The sequence below is a fragment of the Dioscorea cayenensis genome, chromosome 7 (genome assembly GCF_009730915.1).
Source record: "Dioscorea cayenensis subsp. rotundata cultivar TDr96_F1 chromosome 7, TDr96_F1_v2_PseudoChromosome.rev07_lg8_w22 25.fasta, whole genome shotgun sequence".
Taxonomy (NCBI): domain Eukaryota; kingdom Viridiplantae; phylum Streptophyta; class Magnoliopsida; order Dioscoreales; family Dioscoreaceae; genus Dioscorea; species Dioscorea cayenensis.
Genome location: NC_052477.1, coordinates 24,542,206 through 24,560,964, shown reverse-complemented (window position 1 = coordinate 24,560,964; position 18,759 = coordinate 24,542,206). Strand labels below are relative to the sequence as shown.

At 35.0% G+C, this 18,759-nt stretch overlaps 1 protein-coding gene, 1 long non-coding RNA gene and 1 pseudogene across 7 annotated transcripts; all 3 read left to right on the top strand.

Annotated features, from left to right (window-relative positions):
• Positions 1-484: 484 nt before the first annotated feature.
• LOC120265203 lies at positions 485-3,214 on the top strand (annotated as a pseudogene).
• Positions 3,215-9,485: 6,271 nt separating this feature from the next.
• LOC120264510 lies at positions 9,486-12,279 on the top strand. Of its 6 annotated transcripts, XR_005537453.1 has the most exons (4): positions 9,486-10,975; positions 11,222-11,262; positions 11,372-11,911; positions 12,092-12,279. It is a non-coding gene; the product is annotated as an uncharacterized LOC120264510 (long non-coding RNA). The 6 variants fall into 6 exon arrangements; XR_005537454.1 differs by having other exon boundaries at positions 9,486-9,949; positions 10,721-11,911; XR_005537452.1 differs by having other exon boundaries at positions 9,486-10,761; positions 10,879-11,911.
• Positions 12,280-14,240: 1,961 nt separating this feature from the next.
• LOC120265934 (flavonoid 3',5'-hydroxylase 1-like) lies at positions 14,241-16,760 on the top strand. Its single transcript, XM_039273887.1, is given in 4 exon segments — positions 14,241-14,671; positions 14,673-14,720; positions 14,722-15,183; positions 15,993-16,760. Coding segments are annotated over 4 exon segments (1,527 nt in total). The 5' UTR covers positions 14,241-14,284; the 3' UTR covers positions 16,623-16,760.
• Positions 16,761-18,759: the final 1,999 nt, after the last annotated feature.

Sequence of the window (18,759 nt, the reverse complement as noted above, 5' to 3'; positions counted from 1 at the left end):
GATCAATTTTTGTATTGTGCAAGTCATGACTTATCTAATTTGTAAAAAAAAAAAATAAGAAAAAAACTAGAATTTTTTTAAGGTATAAAAAAATGGTAACAATTTACAAAATCTATTTGAAACTTGCAAGCAACCTCATGATCCTTCAATTTTCCAACTTAATATCCCCTTAAAAGATGAATCACATTTTTATCCTCCGATGAAACTAATTCAAAGATCCATCTTCTTCCAACTAATAATCCCTCGAAAGATAAATCACATTTCATCCACCCATAAACTAATTCAAAACCATTTCCCCTTGTCCCATCACAAGAAAAAAATGAACCGACAAACAATCCTAGTATGACAAAGGCTATCACGCTGACTTTTTCCGAACTAACCCAACCCAACTACCCTCATTCTAGGCCTATTTAAACCCAATCCAATCAACAAAGGGCCACTACCCCAAAAGCACATCACCAGAAACCAACAACTGCAAATCACAATGGATGCAACACTCCTGCTCATCATCCTCACTTCTCTCTTCTCCCCTCTCCTTCTCCACCTTCTCCTCCGCCATCACCGCCTTTCAACCCTCCCAGTTCCACCCGGCCCAAGAGGTTACCCAATCCTCGGCGCTCTCCCACTCATCTGCCCAGCAGCTCACGTCTCCCTTGCCAACCTCGCCAAACGGTACGGCCCCATCATGTACCTCAAGCTCGGCACAAGAAGTGTGGTCGTAGCGTCCACATCCTCCGCTGCTCGCTCATTCCTGACCATCTTCGATCACCAGTTCGCCAACCGCCCAACCGCCACCATGAAAACCAAAGAAGCCGCGTACAGCGGCGATGACATAGTCTTCTCCAACTACACACCCCATCGGAAACTCCTCCCGCGGCTCGGCACCATTCACATGCTTTCGGCAACAAAGGCTTCGCCAAGTGGGCCGACGTGAGGCGCTCCGAAGTCACGCACATGCTCCACGCCATGCACGAGTCTAGCAAGCTAGCCAAACCTGTTTTACTTTCAGAGATGCTCATATGCGCCACAACCAACATCATTGAACGTGTGATGTTGAGCGAGAGTGTTTGGAAGTGTTGATGAGGAGTCGGGTAAGTTCAAGGATGTTCGAAGGAGTTGATGAGTCGGTCTTTGGGATGTTCAATATAGGGGATTTTTGTGCTGGGGGATTGGTTGGATGGACTTACTGGGCGTAAAGGCCAAGGTGGTCAAAAGCCCATCGGAAGGTGGGACGAGATGATGAAGAGGATCTCGGCTTTGCACAAGGCAGCAGCGAAAGAGAGAGAGGGTGCCCGGACTTCATTGATCTTGTTTTTTTGCTAGCGAGCTCCGTGGCGATGATGGTGAGAAGTTGTCGAGCGTGAACATCGTGGGCCCCTTCTCTCGATGACGTGATCAACTCTCATTACGTGATCCCACCACGGGCTATATTATTTTTTTATATTTGATATGGTTTTATTTGGTGGTCATATCAAACTAGATTGGCTCAGTTGCACTATTTTTTAATCATCCCATGCTTCCATTAGGGCTGTAAACGAGCCGAGCCGAGCCGAGCCGAGCCGAGCCGAACTTTGCCTTGTTCAAGCTTGGCTCGTTACTATTTAATCGAGCTTGAACTCGAGCCGAGCTTTCTTCGAGCTTCATTTTTTATGTTCAAGCTTGGCTCGTTACTATTTTAACCGAGTTTCTTCGAGCTTCATGCTCGAGCTCAACTTGTTAAGAAAATTCGAAGCTTAGACTTAGCTAGCTAACTTGATTAAGGCTTGACTATTTTTTTTAATATTTTATTTTTTTATTTAGTAAACTTATTTAATGAATCATTATCAAGTGTGACTCAACACGATTTGAGTTTGATTAAGTTTGATTATATTAATGATTGTTACAAATAAAATTGTAAATGATACTATAAACGAACTTTTCATTATACAATAAACGAGTTCTTCACAAGATTTAATGAGCCGAGTTTGGTGGTGTTCAAGCTTGGCTCGTTTATCTTATGAGCTCATTTAACTTAATGAACTAGTTGACCTGAGCTTTTAATGAGCTTAGCCTTTAAATAGTAGTTTATAGCCCTATATGTGTAACTCAAATTGACAACAATTACATAGTCACATATACACCTTAATATACATATACATATATATATATATATATAAACGAGCTCACAATCGAGCTTATAAACGAGCTTGTTCATGAGCTTTGGTCACGAGTACAGTCGTGAGCCAAAAAGCGAGCGAACTTTTGGTCGCTAAAGCTTTGCTCGCTTTATTAATCGAGCTTGAAAATGATGTCTGACTGGCTCGTTCTGATATAGATAATGCAGAGGCGAGCCTTTATTGAGCCGAACACCGAGCTACTCACGAACGGCTCGCCTCAAATACACCCCTACTTCCATTAGGCATTGTTTGACAAGTTAAGTGCCTATCCCAGTTTGCGTAGGAAATCATATATATATATATATATATATATATATATGTATATTCATTATTTTTTTAAGTATATTTTTAAAGATTAGTATTGATTTGTAACAGAAAATACTACCAAATATTAAAAAATCATAAATGGTATTTTTTATATTTTACAGAATATGTTCATAGCGGGAACCGACACTTCAACAATCATTGTTGAATGGACACTTGCTGAGTTGATCAACAATCCTATCATTATGAAACGATTACAGTCAGAGATGGATGCTATTATTGGACAAGAGCGCATTTTAGAAGAGGATGATATATCAAATCTTCCTTATCTCCAAGCTGTTTGCAAAGAAGCATTACGTTTGCATGCATCCACACCACTTAGCATCCCACACTACTCCTATGAGGCATGTGAGGTGGAGGGATATCATATCCCTGCGGACACCAGACTTCTCATTAATATATGGGCCATTGGTAGAGATCCAGATATATGGGAAAACCCATTAGAGTTTATTCCAGAGAGATTTCTCCCAGGTGGTAAGGCTGTTAATATAGAGCCTCATGGTACTGATTTTGAAATGATACCTTTTGGAGCTGGACGAAGGATATGTGTTGGAAAACAAGCTGGTATGGTTTTTGTCCAGTATCTCTTAGGTATACTTGTGCATGGATTTAACTGGAAAATGCCAAAAGGGGAGGAGATTGATTTGAAAGAGACACCAGGGTTGGTCATACCAAAAGCAGTGCCTATTAAGGCCTTTGTTACACCTCGTCTTGCATCTATGGCTTATTTCTGAAATATCATATGTTGCATTTTATATATCATTATGATCTTCCTTAAAATTCTCATTCACCTAAGCCTTTATGTATGTCTTTCTTGTTGTATCAACGTGAAATGGTATGCAATTAAATAAAGTCAAGACAATTATTGTTTAATAATAAAGTATTTTATGAGAATCAATACCATAAATTGTAGAGTAAAACAAGGTATATTATTTTAAGTAGATAATTTATTTATTTTATTATAATAAAACATTAATTGCATCAAAACATAATGATGTAGAATAAAAGTTCTCCTTCAAAATGGAAACAAGCTGAGTAAAGAATGAAGCCGTAATATATAATATATATATATATCATATTATGTTAAATGAGCATATATACTTGATATTTGTTGTGAATCTTCAACCACTGCCAGTGACAGTAATAAAATTATTTTTTTATCGTGAACATTATTCTCCTTCAACAGTTAAATTATTTTTATTAAAATAATTAAACTAATAAAAAAATCAAAATTGAATGTACAAACTTTTGCTATATATACATAAATTTATGACTGACAAGTTAATTAAGAGAGATCGCGTGCCTTTAGGGGCTGTTTACTAGGCCGAATTTGGAAATACTTACATTTGAAAATCTTTGGATTTGAGAAATACTTTGTTTGTTTTCATGGATTTGAATCTCTTTTTGTATTTTCAAATCCAAAAGTCATGGGATTATGGAATTTGGCCAAAATGACCGAATTTTGAAATCACATCCAGTGAATCCCATCCAGTAATTAATATACTAATTATGTTAATTACTTATAATATTAATTATACTATATTTATATTTTATAAAATATTAAATAAAATATAATTATAGTGTAATTAATATTATTATTATTATAGTACATAATTGATATATTATATTATATTAATTATTTTAATAAATAATCAATATATTATATTTATTATAATAAATTAATTATATATTAATTCTATTAATTACTCATAAAATTAATTACACTATAATTATATTTTATAAAATATTAAATAAAATATGATTATAGTGTAATTAATATTAGTAATATAATATATAATTAATATATTATATTATATTAATTAATTAATAAAATCTAAATTTACAAATCCCTCCAGCCAAACACAAAATTTTATAATTCAGCATTACAAATACGTCCCAAACTAAACACCGACTGACTCTCCGAATTTTTCAAAATCATGATTTAGTAATACTAAATCCAATCGCATTTTCAATTACATCCAACTAAATGCCCTTTATACTATCTCGTAGATGTCTTTTTCCAAAAAAATAATATATATATATATATATATATGTGTGTGTGTGTGTATGCATAGATGCTTCATAAATCTTATGACGAAAGGAGATAAAGAATTGATGTTCGGTTTTTTTTTTTAATAAAGATAACCAAGAAGAGTTGAATTTAATTTTATATATATATATATATATATAAAGTTATAGTCACCTCTATAATAAAAAGAGTGGCAGTTTATTTTTTTTCCCAAATGAAAAATTAAGGATTTGACTCTCATTTTAATATATATAATAAATTAAGAGTTTGTGATTTATTCAAATTTATAGAAAAATATAAAGTCAAGAACATGAGGTAATATGTCATAGATGATGAAATTTTTGAAAAATTTCTATAAAAGAAAAAAAAAAAGATTTCACTTTATATTAAATTTGACAATTTAAGTCTTATTTGAAAAAAAGAAACATTAATTTCATCAAGAATATGTGTGTGGCCTCATGATATGCAATTAATGCGCATGAAATATTGGTGGGCAATTGATTAGGGCTTTGTTTTAAATGTTGCCACCGAATGTTATAAAAAAAAGCGGTTGTCTCTATTCTGTATCACTCATTTCAATTTTCGTTTTTCCATTGGGTTTGAAAAATATAAACCCATTCATTTAATTCTCATGGACTTTTAGCTTCGTTATCTGGGTTGGATGTGGCTCTTATTCAACCATTCCTTATTCTTTGATTTGTTTGCCCATACCCCTTTCATCTTCAAACTTATATATTTATCATATCACTAGTTAGTTGTAAATGAGTGAAAAGTCATAAGCAACTGAAATTACATCTAATATATAAATATAATTACTTCAACCATTAATATATATAGTACGTGCTTGGTTCGATGCAATATTTTTTTTTTAAAGGATAAACGTTAAGGCAAAAGTAAAAGTACATAAAAATATAGAAAATAAAACCAATAGAGGAAAATCGAAACTAAAAACAAAATGTATATAATTAGAGAGCTAGAGAAACAGGCAGAAACTCAGAGGAAACTATCTTTTTATGGGTGTGAGAACACATGAGGCCACATGCTGATAGTTAGGTCTGAAATTTGTGCGTCAAGATTGTGCGTATCTCACATGGGAGACTTTGGAAACTGGATACGTTTTTACCGCGCCGCTTATGCTACTTTAATTTTTATCTTTTCGTGAGAAGAAATGCAAAAACCCAAAAGATAAACAGTTGATTAATTTTCAAATTAATAGATGTAAGAGATAGTGACCTGAAAATGAAAATGCACTCATGTTTCTTGTAAAGTAAGGAGGTGTTCATTACGGGAACTAGGGAGAAGCGGAGAGAAATGGTCTGACTTCCTCCATTTCTAATGTTCATTTATATCACTTCCCTCACTTCCCTCACTTCCAACTGAAGTGGATTTTAAATTAAACCCACTTCAGTAGTTTTTTTACTGAAGTGGGAGGGAGGAAATGAACCGATCGATAAAAACTCACTTCCCTTCACTTTGAAAGTTTTTTTTTTTGAACTCATAAAACTTCACCCAATATTTAAATTCTCAGATTCTATTCTCACTTTCTGACAAATGAACATTAGAAGTACACGAAGTGATATCATTTCTTCCAACTTCTGAAAAGCGGCATGATGTACGCTCCACAAGTGAACGGGTCATATGAAGTAATAAAGTGGTACCCCAAAGGATAGGGTTGTCGAACCATAGCAACTGTGACTCTCGATATTAATTTCTCTTCTAATATCTAGCCTGATAAAAAATTTGAGTAAAGAAAATAACTAGGAACCTAACAGGGGAAATGATAACTGATAATGGCTGGAAATGAACTAGGTGACAAACATAGAGATAGAGCAGTGCCCCAGACTAATCCCCTAGAGAAGCATGTATTGACTCTTCTACAATGACTATCTCCTATGGCTCCTATGTATGCTCTAGAAGCAATGTTCCATCTATGACACTCAAATATGTCAAGTTTTCAATCACAATTACGTGTATCATGCAAGTCAAGTTTTGCAATCACCCAATGGCAACAACTACGACACTCAAACATAAGTCAAGTTTTGCAATCACAACAACGCAAATCATTCACATCAAGTTATAAAACACAAGGTTTAACATAGGAACAAATAATAAGACTCCATAGTCATTACAAAAGAATAAGTCAAAATACATATAAATTCCAAGTTCATAGATCCAAGGCACTGGAGAATGATTAGCCTCTCATGTGTACACACAACAAGAAGAAGAATGAGAAAACAAAGAAGTAAGAGTCCATGAACTCCCTTTTGTCTCTTGAATCTCTCCGATCATTGATCTCCAGGCCAAGAAAAGTAAAAGGGAAGAAGGCTAGTCGTCTCCCCAGAGAGGAGAAAGAAGAATGCCCTTTAAAATGACCTAGATATGGCTTAAAATGTGCTTTTCGGGATCAACACGGCCTAAGTACGGGCGTCCTTAGGTCGTGTTTTTCACAAAATGAAAAGAATGAGAATCTTCTCCCAAGCACTAAAAAGAATGGACTAAGCACAGGTGTGCTTAAGCCATATTTCCCAGAAGCATGACCATGCTCTGGGCTTTGAAACTGTGCTTTTTGCTAAAATGAATTATGCAGAAAAGAAGCACAGTTTAAAATGGGCGGGGTCTAATGCTGCAGGATTAACTTAAGCATGAATTATGCATCCAGAAGAAGAGCACAATTTAAAGCATAATCACATGATTCACACCAACAAAGATTAATTGACAAAGGAAGCTGAGTAGAAGTAGCCGGTGACAACATTATGACATAAAAATTAGGGAAAAACAAAAGAACAAGAAAAAGCCAATGATTTTGTGATAAGATCAAATGATATATATATATATATATATATATATAGTTCAGTAAGTCTTGCTTTGTAATGATACCAAAATATAGCAAGTCATAATATGTTTTACAAGACTGTGATTCAAGTATCTACAATTCGAGTTCAACTTGAATTGCTTCTCTTGGGAAGTTAAATGATTTATAAATTTTAAGACAATCTAGTTGCCATTTGAACAAATGAAAGGGAAGGCAATATGAATGTAACTCACGATAACTTATTTCTGAGAAGGAATCATTTGACATCTCCATTGGCATTTCTGAATTCAGCGATTAATTTGATGAGGTGTATCAATGAAGGCTTCTACTGCTAGTTTAGTTTGAGAATGATTATGGGCTATGTTAAGGTGATTGTTTTTGTGGCAGCCATTTATACTTTGATATCCTTTCTTATATACTCCCAACAAGCATGTTTTTTAGTTGCAAGTTTCACTAAGCATTATGCAATGTTTGCTTGCATTCAAACAGGTATTGGGGGTGCAATTGAATCCGTTGCTGGTGTGATTTTTATTGATATTGGATTTTGTTAATACAGAGACCCACCACCCTAACTTCTCCATAACTCAAGTTAGAGGGACGGCTAGCTTATAAGCGATGTGGGACTATGGACCAGGTTAACTACTGCGTCCCAACACCTCCTGGACCCACAGTGGATGTGGAACCCAAGATCCTAGTCACGGCCGATCGGAACAGTAGCTCTGTAACCATGTTACAAAAAGGATCCAAGATCCTAGTCATGCCCGATCGGAATAGTAGATACCACTTGATACGAGGGTTAATAATCAAAGTATAACCGGTGCGGCACTCGCCCTACGCGAATCAGCCTGCTGCCAAGAAAAACAAACCCAAGGATGGCTAAATCGCCATAACCACGAAGGAACCAAGAGAAAGACACCAAAGTATAAGAGAGAAAAACTAAACTCTCTAGATTGAGATGGAAACTTTACAACTAGGCAAGTCTCTCTTCCTTAGAGCACACCGGCCTCTAAGCTCACAAGAAGAGCTCTCTTAAGAGAAGAGAGAAATGAGAATGAGAGGATGATCATTCAAGGAGAAGGAAGGCCCTTATATAGCCATAAGAAGGGCATCTTGGCCAAGAGCATGAAGACGACCGAATTCCCATGAATTCCAAGACCTAGGGGAAGAAGACGGAATGGGTTCTTATCCAATGGCTACACACAGAATAGCCGGGGTCCGTCGTTACTATATGTTCTCCACTCTTGTCTTCCGTCTATCCACAGCGCCAAATAATTGCTGCGCATCCGCCCCGGATGTCTCGATAATTGCTCCTGCTGATAGAGAGTCAGTCTCCGCTGGTACGCGTTTGCTTATACGAATGATGATCGATATTTTCTAAGTCTTGCCAATCGAGCGGGTCGCTACTCCGCTCTCGGTCATGAAACCAGATCATGCAAGAGTAAAATATCCAACCGTACAAATGTACTGAAACGGTCTAAGGGAATGGAAAAACCATCCCTGGCTTCACCGGCCGTGTCACTCTCGCGCCAAGGGTGTGACGCCGAAAAGCCCTGTAACAAACCTCCCCTACCGAGAAAGTCTGACGCCCTCGTCGTAGGAAACTAAGTTGCCCTGGCATCGCCCAAAGTAGCATCCTTAGCTATCCACTCCATTTGTCATCTTCAATCTTTACCTACACCATTTGAGAGTTGAAGTTGAATTCTGGATCACCATTTTGTCCGGGTGATATGGTCTTCAGTCCGCCCTCGCACTGAAGTTGAGTTCCCATCAAGAACTTGGATCCTACTTAGGACCCGTCGAGGTCATCAACGGATGACTCGATCTTCTTTGGTACCTTAACATGAAGCCGACTTTTATGTCAAATGATATGATAATTTATTGCCCTTGCACTGTCTTTGCCTTGGACAGCACCACTGGTCCCCTCTCCATCGAGGTAAGGTAATCCCGCTTGCTCTTGGTCATCCTACCTGGCTAACTTCGATTGAAAGATCTGTATTTGTTCCGACATCCCTTGCCTAACAAACTACCATCGCCCCTGCTAAGTAACACGGGTCTAGCCCCTGCCTCGCAAGGTCCTACCGTTACAAAGTTGTGCTACCACAAAGGGACTTAGTCCAAAACAAGCCAACAACATAATCATAACATAAGGACCACTGTCCTTGATACACTTGATACAGAGTTCAAAGGAAAAAAAAAAAATACATCACAACCAAAATGGAATGTATCAACATTCACTTAGACTCAATCATAAAGAAAATACTCGGTTCCCATCCCTATTGTATACCCTGCTGCTCCCGCTAGTCAGCATCAGCACTAAGTGTTGGCCTCGGCGCCCCGCCACGACACTACCCATTTAGAAGGTCTTCGAGCTGTCAGATGGATCTAGCGGAGCATAGTCCAACTTACCTACATCCGTCTCTGACTTTGCCTTGAAGACGATCGCTCTTGGGCGGTCCTCGCTTGGACCTGCGGCACAGACATCAATCGACGATGCTCCCGTCGTGGAAGAGCTAAAAGCCTAGCTGCTGTAACCCGGTTTGAAAATTGAACAGCTTGTCCTCCTTGGACATATCCGGAATATCTAGCATCAAGGATATGAATCCCTTGACGTAGTCCCTCACGGATCTGGTATGCTTCAATTTCTGCAATTCTATCCTTGCCACCCACGCGGCGTTGGCGGGGAGAAATTACTCGTGTAACTCCTTCTTGATGTCCTCCCAAGAAGAAGAAGTTGTGTGGCCCGCTCGCAGGTCCTCTACCTGCCGGGTTCTCCACCATATCTTGGCGTCTCCGTTTAGATACATTGGCACCAAAGGCACCGTTTCTTTTTTTTCTTTGAAATCCCACCGGACAGCCAATTATTCATTTGAAGCATATTTTCACTTCCAAACACAACTAGCCAATGGAGAATCTTTCCAAACACAGACTCCAATATAGCATCTTTCCACACACAAGACTCTAATGAAGCATCTTTTCAAATAGAACACAACATATATATACATATATACATCTAACAGATTTGATAAAGCAACTGTTTGGAAACTTGTCAAGTAATTATTAGAAGCTTTAGTTAGCCCAGAAACCATGGAATATCATCTAGTAGAGCAACTGAATGAATTTTGTTTTTGTAAATCTTGCACAAAGAAAAAGTTTTTGAATGTATCTCGATTTCTCAGTTTTCTATCTTTCTTCCAAGTTTGGTGTAATTCCATTTAGAATACTCTCAGAATGTAACTACATCATATCTGATTATTATATGAAATTGAGAGCTATGATATCTTATTCTACGCATAGAAATCCAATCATGCAATCTAATCAGAACAAGTGACAAATCTTGGCTGGCAATTTGATATTAATTTCTGTGTTTGTTAATTTATACCCAAATGCTTGTCATTGCAGTGGAGCCTACAGAGAGAACATTGGCTAATCAAAATAATTTTGTGAGTTCATACTTTTACTTAATTTTCAATCTTTCATTTTTTTTTCACAGTACTTTAAGAACTTTCATAGTTGTTGGCCCTGCAACTAATGTTGATAATATTCCTTACAATTGCAAGAAATATATGCCTTAATCTCACTATCCAAACTGTGATATGAAAAGGCACAGCTGGAAATGGGTATGAAGTTACAACCTAGATCAAACCTTGGCATGAGGTAATGACGAAGAGAAATCAAGTCGCCTTTCTATAACCACATCTTAAACTAGCCCATGCATTTATGTCTTCTAAGTTGTAAATTTCAAACCCAATATTTAGCTTCATTTTGTATATCAATGTTCACCTAGAACAATTATGAAAGGTTAGTGATTATAAGCAATGCCGAAGAAAATGCGGAGTTTTCATGAATTTTTTGAAATTTTTATTATAATCATTAATGCCATTGTGAATTGATGTTTTGTAGATTGATCTTGGGGAGTAGGACTTTGGGTGGGAGCAGGCGAAGTAGATGCAATATGAGAAATTTTTAGTTTGAATGTTAAAATTTTCAGTGCAATACTGATAGAGTTTTTTAGGTTTTATGGAACTGTAAACAATATTTTTTTTCTGGTAGAGAGCTGAAGCTCAAAAAAGAAGAACAGAGGAACAGAAACTAGAAACTAGAGAACAATATTCATAGAAGAACAAGCATTATAAAGCCAGAAAGGCAATTGCATCCCTTTGGCAAAGAGAGAAAGCTCCGGATTGAGGCGAGCTTGCTTGGAGAGGACATCAGCAACCAAGTTTCCTTCTCTGTTTATGAACTCAAGATGAGGATTCTAAAGTTGTTGTAGAAGAGCAATAAGTCGACGGGCTTTCGACTCAAGATGCCAGGGCACTGAGATTTGAAAATCCTTCACCAAGTTGATGAGCCTCATATTGTCTGTGAATATATAGGAAAGCCTCGAGTTTCTCTTGATACACTCATCCAAAGCCAAGGTCATGGCTGCCACTTCCGCAAGAATTGGAGGGTCCAAAGTAGCAAGATTGGAGCCTGCTAACAAAAAAATATTGTCATTAAGGGTAATTAAGTAGCCTAAGCCGACAAGACTAGATTCATTAATCCAAGATGCATCAGAGAAGATGGAAACTGTGCGGTTAAAACGATTCAAAGGTACTTCCCTATAGTTAATTCGCTACTTCTTTGCATACTCCTTAGCAAGACCCAAAGCTTGGTTAGGAATCAAATTGAACTTTGGCAAAATCTTCTTAAAAATGTCATTACAATACTTCTAGTTTGCTTTCATTTGCTGTAATTGGAATTTGGTGTTTCTTCATAACACTGATTCAACAGGGAGGAACTGGAGTAAGAAGCTGAAGGTTATCAGCCAGCATCCATTCAAGTTGAGGACTGAGGTACACAGAGTCATTTATTTATAGTGTGTGTTCTTACATCTGCATTTGATTGAAATCAAATGATATGGAGATTGGAAATCTACAGCTATATTGGCATAATGTGAATCTATAGCTATATTTTAAGTCTGACTGCTTTGGCTTCTCCTCTTTTCTTGCTTGTTCTTGCATTTGAATGGTAGAAATTAATTATTTTAGCCTGATGTTAGCTTGCTATTTTTTGCTAATACAAAGTGGATATCATGTGTCTGATAGCTGGATGAACTTGTGCTCATGTAGTAGTAATTACTTTAGATATGTTTTGACTGTAAGATTGTATGACATCTCTGATGTTGTAGGTAGCTGATTCACTTGAAAAAGGAACTAAGCATGAAGATGAGTACATGATTAGTGAAAAGAAATTTCTTGTGAACCAGTAAGGTAGTAAAATATATATGATCTTACTTTTAGATTGACTTAATAAACACTCATATTAATTTGTGATCATGTTCAATATCAAAGCATAAAAGACAATAACCAATACAATAGATATTACTAAACTACAATAGATATTACAAAACTGCTGCAATAGATATTACAAAATCAATACAATATGTATTAACAAATCATTGCACTAAGTATTATACAACCGCTGCATTATATATAACCATTGTAAAATACACCGATACAGTATATGAAGCAACCGCTACATAATTAAAAAGCGCTACAAAAGCCAATGTCAATTTGGACTGTTTAGGCAACGGTGTGAAACAGCTGTAATAACCTATTGCAACAAGAGCATATGTAGCAGTTGTCAAACTACTACAATAGATCTTATGCAACGGTTTTAAGGCCTTTTGCAGTGGTTATAAACTGCTGTAAATAGACAGTTACGTAGTGTTCAATTTATTGTTTAATTTTTTTTATTATATTATTGCTATTTGAATATACATCTCTTAAAATTTTAATCAGACAACTAAATTAATAGATTGGATACTCCCAACTTGTAATATAACTGAAAGGGAATATGATAATTGCATTTCTTTCTAATTCATTCAACAACCATTTCTAAATAATTAAAATAACAAAGAAATAGGTACTGTAAGTGTTGTTCTCAAACAGCTTCACATCCTACCCTACAAATAAAACAAAATAATATTATGAAACAATAAAAGAGAACAATTATTGTGGACATGGTTCCAAAAACGACAACAGCCATAATGGCAAATTAAAGTCGTGGGCGCTAGACTCAATGGTTGGAGCACAACTTGAGCAAAGGAATCATAATACTAATTCATTAATGTACCTATGTAGTGTACTTATAATAAATGTGATTATCATGGATTTGACCAAAGAGTCTATACCCTATAGGCAATGAGTCCAAACAATATATATATATATTGGTGTGAGATTTTCAAACATTTTAATGGGAATTAATTAATTCCCATTAAGTATAATAGTTATAATAAATCCTCAGTTGTACATTTTATTTTACAACAACACAAAGCTCATATTATTAGATAAAAATATATGAGTTGAGACGATAAATTCTTAGTTCACATACACATTCATAATTAATTATGTTTGTCACATTTATTAAAAAATAAAAAAAATCATGCATTTGCTTAACAACTCCTATAAACTTTTTCATTCCAAATATGATTAGCACTATTATAGAACAATAACAATACTCATGTTCCTGTGTTGATTATATTTACTAATTACCTAGATATTGTCAAGTAATATTACCTGGATATTGCCAAGTAATATTAATAAAAAAAGATTAAATAAAAAAATTTGTGGATATGTTGCTGGCCTCCATCTTTATTATATGGGCAATGCATGATTATTTTAAATAAAATTTCATTGTAAAACTAGTGAAATTTTGGGGAAGAAATAATCAGCTGATTAGCATTATTTTGAAGTTCAGTTGAATAGTATATATATATATATATATATAGAAAATCCAGTGAAAAGGATTTATCATATTTATTGATGGCAGTAAAATAGTAAAATATTTCACAAAATTATTGAATTGGGAAAATAGTTGTAAAAATAAAATAAATAAATAAATAAAGGACAGAAAAACTCAATAAAACCCCAACCCTAAAAACAACACTACTACTCACAAAAAAAGCCAAAACACAAAACAACAATGGTGTCACCAGATTCAGCTCTCATCCTCACCACCCTCTTCATCTTCCTCGCATTCCTCCACCTCCTCCACCGCTCTTTCCGGCGCACCACCCTCCCACTCCCTCCAGGCCCAAAAGGCTACCCAATCCTCGGCGCTCTCCCACTCATCGGCCACACACCACACGTCTCTCTCGCCAACCTCGCCAAGCTTTATGGCCCTCTGATGCACCTCAAGCTCGGCAACAGCCACATCATCGTCATCTCCTCATCCTCCACCGCCCACTCCTTCTTCACAACCCTTGATCTCCAATTCGCCAACCGCCCTGGCAAAGTCATCAGCGCCAAGCACATCAGCTACAACGGCAATGACATGACCTTCTCCAACTACACTCCAAAGTGGAAGCTTTTTCCGCCGGCTCACCACCCTCCACATGCTCGGCTCCAAAGCCATGTCCACCCTGGTCTGACATCCGCCATGATGAGATCCACCGCATGCTTCAGTCCATGCATGAGTCTAGCCAACGTGGACAACTCATTGTTGTGCCTGAAACCCTGATTTGTGCCACCACCAACATCATTGGCCGGGTCATGTTGAGCCAGAGAGTGTTCGATGCTTCAGACCCGAAGTTGGGCTCGTACAAAGAGTTGTTGAAGAAGTTGATGACTGGTGGAGGGATGTTTAATGTTGGGGATTTTGTGCCGGCGGTTGCGTGGATGGATTTGCAAGGGATTCAGGCTAAGTTGAAGAAGGGGAAGGAGATGATGGACCAGATGATTAAGGCCATGTTGGCACAGCATGCGGCTTCGGCTGATGAGAGAAAAGGGAGACCGGATTTTGCGGATCTCGTCATGGCCAGTGATCTCCGGGATGACAACGGTGACAAGTTGTCCGATGTTAACATCAGAGGTCTACTTGCGGTGAGTTTTTCAGTTTAATATTTATTATCATGTTTTGTGGAGAGGTTTAATTTTATCCTCGATTTTTTCATGTTTTGGACTTGCATTAAGATATATATTTTATTTATTTGTTTTTATTTATATAAAATTTCTTTTCTAATATGTATTATTGAATGTCGGGTAAAATATTTAAATATTTTTGTATTTTTCAATAATAATATCTAATGCCTGCACGGGCCCCGCTCCCATATGCTCCACCGAAGCTTGTGCACACCCCTGAGAATTCTAGCTGGTCCCCGCTCCTTTTGTCAAAAACAATATCTAATGATTTTTTCAATCTAATTGTATATTTTTTTATTTTTATTTTTTTAATTAAAAAAACTATGATTTCTGCATAAAAATCAATTATACATTTTATAGTTTTATAGTTAATAATGTGAATTAAAAGAAATTCTATATGAACATATGGTGAAAAAAAGGGTCATTTAATAATCATCACCTGGTATATTGTGAATTATTATTTGAATGATAAATAGGTAAATTCAGGGTAGAATTCTTAAATCGACAGCATTATTATAATATTATGTAATAACTATATAAATACTAATCTTATAAATCTTTGAGTAATTATCTCACCATAAGGAATGTATCACTATAGATGCCTGTCTCTTGACACCCTTTGTAGAGTAGGGTTTGTTGCTTTTGTAAAAAAAAAAATCATTTCAATTAGGTTAAAATATCATTGGTAAGTAGGTACTTGTTTTATGAGTTTAGCACATAATTAATTATAAAGTCTGTCTAATAATTGGTGGTTTTTTTATATGTCAAAGAATATATTTAAGGCAGGGACCGACACATCGACAATAATAGTTGAATGGGCACTTGCTGAAATACTAAAGAACAAGGACATACTTGAGAGCATGCAATCAGAGATGGATGTTATTATTGGTCGAGAGCGTGCATTGCAAGAGTCAGACATACCTAATCTCCCCTATCTACAAGCTGTTGTTAAGGAAGCACTCAGACTGCACCCTTCCACACCATTAAGTCTTCCACATTTTTCTTTTGAATCATGTGAGGTTAATGGATACTACATCCCTGCTAACACACGCCTTATCACCAATATTTGGGCTATTGGGCGTGATCCAGATGTTTGGGAGCGCCCATTGGAATTTGATCCAATGAGGTTTCTTCCTGGTGGTAAGGCTGCCAAGATTGAGCCTTATGGTACAGATTTTGAATTGATACCTTTTGGAGCTGGACGAAGAATATGCATTGGAAAACAAGTTGGTATGGTGTTTGTACAATATCTCTTAGGTGCTCTTGTGCATGGCTTTGATTGGAGATTGCCGGATGGAGTGGTGATTGATATGGAGGAGACTCCCGGTTTGGTGATACCTAAAGCAGTGCCAATTAAGGCATTTGTTACTCCTCGTCTTTTGCCCACAGCTTATGTGTAGCAGTGTATGGTTATTCATCAATTTGTTTGGGTTATTTCTTTACTTAGATTTTGTATTAATTTAGATTTGAGGTTGTGGTATGTATTATTCATGATGATTATGAGAAATAAAGTATTGATCTACGTACTCTTCTACTTGAACAATTAAATTATCTGGGTGGTTTGAAGTTTCAGTTTTAAAACTATACAATTTTTTGTTTTCATATGTATGTAATTTCTCAAAGTTCTATTGATCTTTCATCTTGTGAGCCACATCAATCAATCAGTCAATGCCCTATTTATTTATTTATTTATGGAGCTAGTGTTTAAAGTTAATTTCAAATAAAACTAGTTTATCTCAGTTTATAAGTTTCCTCTAACCATTTTTTTTTAATTACTTAATTTGATGGAGTTATTCATGGTTGATATAAGTTAAATTTGTTTTCAAAGGAAGACTTTTATTTGACCCAATTTTAAAATTTTTTATTTTGTATCTGAAAATATGTGTAATAAGGCAATCCAAATGAAAGTAAATTAAAATAAAACCTGCGAATTAATCATCTTAGCTAAAATAAATTAAGAACAAAATGAATAATTTCTAACTCCAAAACTATGTGAGATTAGAGATTGAAATTTTGATGGATTTGATATGTATTAATGTATGTCTTTATTCATACAAGTATGTATAGATAATTGTAATTAATTAAATATTAATTAATTACTATTATTTAAAAGCTTTAGCTACGTTATCTTAATTTAAACACTTGCATGTTTCTTATTTTTATACTATTAGTTTAAACATTCAAATCTTGTACAAATTTTTTATATTCAACTCAAAGTTTTAAAAAAATTAGTTATTTTTTAATTATATTCTTTCAAGGATGATGGTTTGAAGTCCTGAAAATTTCATGTATTTTTAGTTTCTCAATTTTTTTTTATAAGTTTATCAAAATTAACACATATTTTGTAATATTTATATTGATATTTTACTTTGTGCAAATTACTTGATAATAGTTAGTACTTATTAGTCTCTAAATACCATGAGATGATGTGCCGGTGATTTTAATTTTGTATTTATGACTTCTAGAGCTTTAGAATTTTACGTCCATTATATTTGATAATTTTAATTATATAAATGCATTAAATTATAATTTTTTATATTAACAACTGTTTAGTAATTTATAATTTTATGTAAATTTTTTTTTTAAAAATTTTTTTTGAAGATTTTTAAAATGGGACTTGTTTAGTGGGGTCAAATTAGTTTGGGATGGCATAGGTTTGAGTTTGAGAATTTTTTTGAAACAGGTTTGAAATTGAGAATTACATATTTTTACAAGCACTTGTGATATTTTCCTTGCAACTCATCCTAACTATAATTAATACCAGGCTAAACATCTATCAGTAATTTTTTTATAGATAAATATGGACAAACAACTTACACTTAGAGATGGCAATGAGTAGGGTACAAATAGGTATGTCAAAATTTTTATTCGTACCCATAACCCCTACCTTATACCCATATCCTCTAGGGGAACAAATCATACCCTTTATTCTACCATGAGATCTTCGACTTTCAGTTATTCAAATTATCAAATTAAATAATACTAATAATAATAATAATAATAATCATTTATAATACAATATTTAAACACATGTCCATAATTTTAAAATTACATGATATTTCATAAAAGCGTATGACTTTTAGAATGCCCTTGATACAATTGACTAATTGAAAAAACAAGTACCTACATATATATATATATATATATATTAAATTATATGATCAAACTATCGTTAAATTTTAGAAAAAAAATTAGTTACACACTTATTAATTATATGTAAAAAATTCTCAAGAACTAAATTCACCAATGTTTACTATAATTACACACTTACTTTTGCATATTTAGCTTAATAATAATAATAATAATAATAATAATAATAATAATAATAATAATAATAATAAATAGTGAAAATTGCCAAAAACACCCTTTAAATTTGTAATATGTACAAATTGTCCCTCTAAATTTGATTATCCCTCTAATATATATATATATATATAAGGGGTACAAGTTTTACCATATCCTTTTTAATGGATAAAGGTATGTGTTCATGCCTACTAAAAAAATAACGGTTAATGACTTTACCCATATTTGTATCTA